This window comes from Brachyistius frenatus, unplaced genomic scaffold, assembly GCF_029030835.1.
Source record: "Brachyistius frenatus isolate BFR_SWC_R1_liver_20210118 unplaced genomic scaffold, ASM2903083v1 Contig_480, whole genome shotgun sequence".
NCBI classification, from domain to species: domain Eukaryota; kingdom Metazoa; phylum Chordata; class Actinopteri; family Embiotocidae; genus Brachyistius; species Brachyistius frenatus.
The window spans coordinates 57,501-65,000 of record NW_027211079.1 but is presented as its reverse complement, the minus strand read 5'-3'; the positions used below and the strand labels follow the sequence as shown (position 1 = coordinate 65,000).

Below are 7,500 nucleotides of genomic sequence, written 5' to 3'. Positions count from 1 at the left end.
TAACCTACTAACCAACATTAGTAACCTACTAACTACCGTTACTAATCTACTAACCAACGTTACTAACCGAGTAACCAATGCTACTAACCTACTAACCAGCGTTACCAACCTAACTATTGTTACTAACCTACGTTACTAACCTACTAACCAACGTTACTAACTGTTGTTACTAACCTGCTACCGTTACTAACCAATGTTACTAACCTACTAACTACTGTTACTAACCTATTAACCAACATTACTAACCTACTAACCAATGTTACTAGCCTACAAACTACCTAACCTACTAACTACCGTTAATAAACTACTAACTACCTAACCTACTAACTACCTTTAATAACCTACTAACCAACATTACTAACCTACTAACCAACGTCACTAACCTACTAACCAACATTACTCACCTACTAACCACCGTTACTAACCTACTAACCAACGTTACTAACCTAGTAACCAGTGCTACTAACCAATGTTACTAACCTACTAACCAACATTACTAACCTACTAACTACCGTTACTAACCTACTAACCAACGCTACTAACCAACGTTACTAACCTACTAACTACCGTTACTAACCTACTAACCAACGTCACTAACCTTACCCTAGTCCCAGCTGGTCGCAGGTCAGCCGGCTCAGCTGGAGGTTCCACTCGTCGGCACAGACCTGGTACTCTGCTGCCGTCCGGAACACCGTCAGCACCGGACCGGACCGGTCGGCTAAGGACACTGCAGAGAGGACCGACCAATCACAGAGCAGACAACACGGGACCTCAACGCACAAAGGAATCTGGGTTTATCTTAAATTAATCTTCAAACATTTTAGAAAATCAATAAAATAAAAAACAAAGCTGCGATCGACTTGAGAGTAAAATAAAATCTAACATTTACATGTTAGACAGGTGAGACTGCAGCAACACGAGGAAACATGTTCTTCCAAAAATAAGAAGAAATATTGCATTTTGTAAATTTGCGTGTGACTGACAGGAAGTCTGGAGTCCTGAAGGTTCCTCAGGGAACCGTCCTGTTCTTCTCTCGTTTGAGAACACCTTGAACTCCTCCTCCGGACACCAAACATGTTCCACACCGTCTGTTCATACACGCTGAGCTCAGCTTCTCTCTGCATGCTTTATTAAAACTGAATATCGTGTCTAACAATCGCAGACATCGATTTGAACTTGGCTGCTCTCTTCTTTAAAGTTATGAAGGAAGAAGGCATGCTGGGAAATGAGAGGGGAGGAGCCTAATATCTGCTCAATGAGTTTGATGCCTGTTGCATCGTCTGTAACATCAATGAGTTGATCCACGTTTACAGTAACCGGTTACCATAACCAGTAACCGTCCCGGCAGCGTGACCCGGAGACGTGTCAGACGTCCCAGAAAGGAGCCGGTGAAGAAGCTCGGACTCGTTTCTGGGCCGACAGGAGGACGTCCATCTTTGCGGTACTTGTGTTGATGTGTCGTACCACAGTCCCACTCGTCAGAGCTGTCGGAGCAGTGCCTGGTCCCGTCACACCACAGCGTGCGGTGGAGACACTGGTGGTTGTTGCAGGACAGCTCGTTGTCCCTGCACACCGCTGGACGGACACAAACACACCGTTACTCACGCCGTCCGCCAGCTCGGAGAAACACCAACAACACGGTTTGCAGAAACAGTCTCACAGCAGTTGGCCTCATCCTCCAGCAGGGGGCAGTCTGGGAATCCGTCACAGATCATGCTGGCTTTGATGCACACCTTGGTGGCGGGACACTCCCACAGAGCGCGCTCAGAGCAGCCTGGAGACGACAGCAGCGGGTCACAGCAGCTCTACGGCTCTGCTCACACTCTTATTTTGAAAAGCTCGTCTCACCACAGTTGTCCTCGTCGCTGTGGTCGTCACAGTCCAGGTGTCCGTCACAGCGTTTGGTTGCTAGGACGCAGCGACCCGACCGACACTTGAAGTGGCTGGGGGAGCACTCTGTTACCACGGCAATAAGGAGACATTAAACATTAAATGTCATCCCCACCATCATCATCACCATCATCACCATCATCCCCACCATCATCACCATCATCATCATCATCATCACCATCACCATTACCACCACCATCATCACCACCATCACATCATCATCATCATCATCATCATCATCACTACCATCACAATCATCATCATCATCATCATCATCATCAGTACCGTCCACTCCGTCCTCCGGCAGCAGGCAGGTGGAGTTCCCTCCCTCCTCTGGGAACTGACTGCAGTCCGAGTCTTCAGGCCACTGAAGTCCCACAATGCCGAGCACCGACTCACACTTCTCCTTCGCACTACGGCACAGCGACCTGCAGGGGGAGACAAACCACATCATGAGGAGAGAGACAAACTGACCACTAACTAAATAACTGTTGACCTGGGTTATAGTTTAACTAGTTGCTGACCTGGTTTATAGTTGAACAAACTAGTTGCTGACCTGGTTTAGCGCTGAACTAACTAGTTGCTGACCTGGTTTATAGCGGAAATAACTAGTTGCTGACCTGGTTTATAGTTTAACTAGTTGCTGACCTGGTTTAGAGCTGATCTAACTAGTTGCTGACCTGGTTTATAGTTGAACTAGTTGCTGACCTGGTTTAGAGCTGAACTAACTAGTTGCTGACCTGCAGGGCGGGACCCTCTGCAGGCTGACCGGGTCACACTTGGGTACCAGCAGCGTGCAGGCATAGAACATGAGGTACTGGTAGCAGCCGGTCTGGACCAGCGCCGGGAACAGAGAGGACTCCCAGGACACGGAGCTCTCCCGCTGGGACAGGTGACCCAGGTAGTTGGGGAAGCTGGTCAGGTTGTAGGGCAGGTTCATGCACAGCTCCAGGCTGATGGGCTCACAGCGAGCTGGACACAGAGAGAGGGTCAGAACCAGGACCAGGACCTGGACCTGGACCAGGACCAGGATGTGGACCAGGACCAGGAGCTGCATGAGGACCAGGACCTGCATGAGGACCAGAAAATGGACCTGGACCAGGACCAGGACTTGGACCCACCACCAGGGGGGAACTTTTCTCCCAGTTTTAACCAGTATTCTGATCCTAACCTTCTCTTCTTTAAAACATGTCAGAGAGAAAAGTCAGAATTAAAACTTTTTTTACAAAGAATTTCTGAAAAATATATTTTTCACCACAAAAAAGTTTCAGAGTTTTAAGGGAGTTTTTTCAGGCAAAATAAATGTAGCACCTCCCTGATAAACAGGAACATGTGGTGACTTCCTGTGATAATAATCCTGAAATATTTGACCTATAATGTGTTTTGGAAATGAACACTTATTTTTGGTAATAAAGTCACACTTTATTTTGAAAGGAGACTTTATGATGTCATATTTTAAGCAGAGTTTCTGTTCACCATGTTTTTGGAGGAAAAATCTCAGTAACGTTTGTCAGGTGTTAATGATGACGTCATTAATAACTCACTGCAGTTGTTGCTGTTGTTTCGGAGGTCGCAGGCGGCGCCGCCCCCCCCACACACCGACTGACAGGAAGTGGAAATGCAGCTGGGCTGACCGGGAACACACACACCCTGATCTGGAACACAGATGAGCAGCAGGTGAGCGTGATGGAGGCGGTGAGACGGCGTGTCGTGGACAGATGTCTCACTCTGCTCTCTGCACTGCTCCTCGTCGCTGCCGTCTTTGCAGTCGTCCTCTCCGTCGCAGCGAAACGCCGAAGGGATGCACTGACCGTTCCTGCACTCCAGCAGACCCTGGCTCTTACAGGCTGCACACACACATTTAACCAATCGGTGATTCAAATTCTGGTGTTTTATTTTGAAAAGCTGAGCTGGGATGCATCGTTCGGTTGCCACGGTGACTCACAGCAGTTGAGCTCGTCGCTCTTGTCCAGGCAGTCGTGGTCTCCGTCACACAGCCAGTCTCTGGACACGCAGCGACCGTCGCCGCATCGGTGCTCACGGGACAGGTTACACACTGCCACACACACACACACACACACACACACACACACACACACACACACACACACACACACACACACACACACACACTCAGTCTTGATCTCTGCCTGTTTGTGGTTTCTGGGATCAGACTCGATGGTTTCTGTCTAATAAAAATGGGAAGCGGCGTTTGGGTCGGTAACCATGGCAACGCGCTGCAGAGACCTAAAGGGGAGGAGCCTCTGGTCCACGTGGAGGGATCACGGAGAGTTCGTGGAGGTTCAGTTTCCTGCAGCTGCTGATATGTGACCACATGCTGGTGACCGGGTCCCCACAAAGACCCAAGGACCACAAGTGTGTGTGAGTGTGTGTGTGTGTGTGTGTGTGTGTGTGTGAGTGTGTGTGTGTGTGTGTGTGTGTGTGTGTGTGTGTGTGTGTGTGTGTGTGTGTGTGTGTGTGTGTGTATGTGTGTGAGTGTGTGTGTGTGTGTGTGTGTGTGTGTGTGTGTGTGTGTGTGTGTGTGTATGTGTGTGTGTGTGTGTGTGTGTGTGTGTGTGTGTGTGTGTGTGTGTGTGTGTGTGTGAGTGTGTGTGTGTGTGTGTGTGTGTGTGTGTATGTGTGTGAGTGTGTGTGTGTGTGTGTGTGTGTGTGTGTGTGTGTGTGTGTGTGTGTGTGTGTGTGTGTGTGTGTGTGTGTGTGTGTGTGTGTGTGTGTGTGTGTGTGTGTGTGTGTGTGTGTGTGTGTGTGTGTGTGTGTGTGTGTGTGTGTGTGTGTGTGTGTGTGTGTGTGTGTGTGTGTGTGTGTGTGTGTGTGTGTGTGTGTGTGTGTGTGTGTGTGTGTGTGTGTGTGTGTGTGTGTGTGTGTGTGTGTGTGTGTGTGTGTGTGTGTGTGTGTGTGTGTGTGTGTGTGTGTGAGTGTGATGGACAGGTGGTGGATTCCCTCAGATGGACTTCCCCCCTCTGTGTGTGTACATGTGTGTGTATAAATAAGTGTGTGTACGCAGCTTCATGCTGAACTCTTTACTACATTACACTTCAGCTCAAGACCTGCCAGCAGAACAGTTCTACCGGTTCTAAAGGTTCTAACGGTTCTAAAGATTCTAATGGCTCTAAAGGTTCAAAAGGTCCTAAAGGTTCTAACAGTTCGAAAGGTTCTAAAGGTCCTAAAGGTTCTAACAGTTCAAAAGGTTCTAAAGGTCCTAATGGTTCAAAAGGTTGTAACTGTTCTAAGGTTCTAAAGGAGGTCTTTTAAAGTTCCTCCATTTCAGCATCCTTTATTCATTTACTGTTTTCAGCCGTCAGAGAGAACGAAGGTAACAACGCGATGGATTAACAGAGACACACAGAGATCAGAGGACAGAAACACAGTAGAGACGGTGTGTGTTCTCACCACAGTGGAGTTCATCACTCAGGTCTCCACAGTCGTCGTAGCCGTCACACACCAGAGGAGGAGGGAGACAGCGGCCGGTGTTACACCGAAACTCTCCCTCAGAGCACGCTGTGGAGAGACGTGGAGGTCACATGATCACCTCCTCTCTTCACATGATCACCTCCTCTCTTCACATGATCACCTCCTCTTTTCACATGATCACCTGTCTTCACATGATCACCTCCTCTTTTCACATGATCACCTCCTCTCTTCACATGATCACCTCCTCTTTTCACATGATCACCTGTCTTCACATGATCACCTGTCTTCACATGATCACCTCCTCTCTTCACATGATCACCTGTCTTCACATGATCACCTCCTCTCTTCACATGATCACCTGTCTTCACATGATCACCTCCTCTCTTCACATGATCACCTCCTCTCTTCACATGATCACCTCCTCTTTTCACATGATCACCTGTCTTCACATGATCACCTCCTCTTTTCACATGATCACCTCCTCTCTTCACATGATCACCTCCTCTTTTCACATGATCACCTGTCTTCACATGATCACCTGTCTTCACATGATCACCTCCTCTCTTCACATGATCACCTGTCTTCACATGATCACCTCCTCTCTTCACATGATCACCTGTCTTCACATGATCACCTCCTCTTTTCACATGATCACCTCTTCACATGATCACCTCCTCTTTTCACATGATCACCTGTCTTCACATGATCACCTCCTCTCTTCACATGATCACTTCCTCTCTTCACATGATCACCTCCTCTCTTCACATGATCACCTCCTCTCTTCACATGATCACCTCCTCTCTTCACATGATCACCTCCTCTTTTCACATGATCACCTCCTCTTTTCACATGATCACCTGTCTTCACATGATCACCTCTCTTCACATGATCACCTCCTCTTTTCACATGATCACCTCCTCTTTTCACATGATCACCTGTCTTCACATGATCACCTCTCTTCACATGATCACCTCCTCTTTTCACATGATCACCTCCTCTTCACATGATCACCTCCTCTCTTCACATGATCACCTCTCTTCACATGATCACCTCTCTTCACATGTCACTTCCTGTTCCTTTCTTTCTTTCCAGATTTTCTTTGACTGACACTCGTTTCTTTGATTCTTATTTTATGTCTGAACTGTGAAGCTCCGCCCACAAAGAGAAGGTCAGAGGCCGAGACGTAAACACTCTCTTTATATTCCAATGGCCTGTAGTGTCTTTACGTCGCCATGACGACCCCGTGTCTCTTTCACACTCACACACTCATTCAAACACACACTAATTTCCAGGAGTTACCAATGCACCGCTGTCGTCCAATCAATCACCTGCAGACACATCACCATGACAACAGGCTGCAAACTCCTCTCTCGTTATACAGAGCCTAACACTGTATGTGTGTGTGTGTGTGTGTGTGTGAGTGTGTGTGTGTGTGTGTGTGTGTGTGTGTGTGTGTGTGTGTGTGTGTGTGTGTGTGTGTGTGTGTGTGTGTGTGTGTGTGTGTGTTCTCACCACAGTGTGTTTCATCACTCCAGTCATCACAGTCGTTGTATCTGTTACACACCAGTTTCTGGGGGACACAAATCCCCGTCGCGCACAGAAAGTGGTCCTTCCCACCGCACACAGCTGCCGACCAATCAGAGAGAGGGCGGGGCAGTGATGTCATCATAACACGTGATCAGTTTTAAACACCCGTGTGTGTGTGTGTGTGTGTGTGTGTGTGTGTGTGTGTGTGTGTGTGTGTGTGTGTGTGTGTGTGTGTGTGTGTGTGTGTGTGTGTACTCACAGGGTTTCCCTTTGATCTGCCGTGGTGTGTAACATGCTGGTGGTGTGAGGCCTGCCGGGGCTGTCGGTGAGGAAGAGGAAGGTGATGAAGGTGATGAAGAGGTGGTGTTGATGAACTGTGAGCAGCGCAGGAAGTCGGGCCAGGAGGCGTTGAACATCTGGAGGACCGGTTCACAGCCCTCCCTCGCCGCCTCACAGAAGGACGAGCAAGGCAGCACAACCCTCCTACACACACACACACACACACACACACACACACGTCAGGGAGCATTGTTTCAGTAGCAGCAATAAAACAGACTACCATAATCCCCCCGTCAAGAGGTCATGCAGAGTTGAAGCCACTAAACAAGCGTGTGTGTGTGTGTGTGTGTGTGTGTGTGTGTGTGTGTGTGT

General features: G+C 48.4%; 1 protein-coding gene across 2 annotated transcripts in view; it reads right to left on the bottom strand.

Annotated features, from left to right (window-relative positions):
- Positions 1-7,500, bottom strand: part of corin (corin, serine peptidase) — a 12,410-nt gene that overhangs the window by 3,302 nt on the left and 1,608 nt on the right. For both annotated transcript variants that reach the window (XM_069687680.1, XM_069687679.1), the window contains 12 exons: positions 7,109-7,332; positions 6,835-6,948; positions 5,302-5,409; positions 3,836-3,946; positions 3,618-3,737; positions 3,435-3,545; positions 2,631-2,862; positions 2,176-2,318; positions 1,849-1,956; positions 1,661-1,774; positions 1,465-1,575; positions 604-727 (listed from right to left, as the gene is read on the bottom strand). In XM_069687680.1, coding sequence (XP_069543781.1) covers positions 604-727; positions 1,465-1,575; positions 1,661-1,774; positions 1,849-1,956; positions 2,176-2,318; positions 2,631-2,862; positions 3,435-3,545; positions 3,618-3,737; positions 3,836-3,946; positions 5,302-5,409; positions 6,835-6,948; positions 7,109-7,332 — 1,620 coding nt within the window. The remainder of the gene's footprint in view (positions 1-603; positions 728-1,464; positions 1,576-1,660; positions 1,775-1,848; positions 1,957-2,175; positions 2,319-2,630; positions 2,863-3,434; positions 3,546-3,617; positions 3,738-3,835; positions 3,947-5,301; positions 5,410-6,834; positions 6,949-7,108; positions 7,333-7,500) is intronic.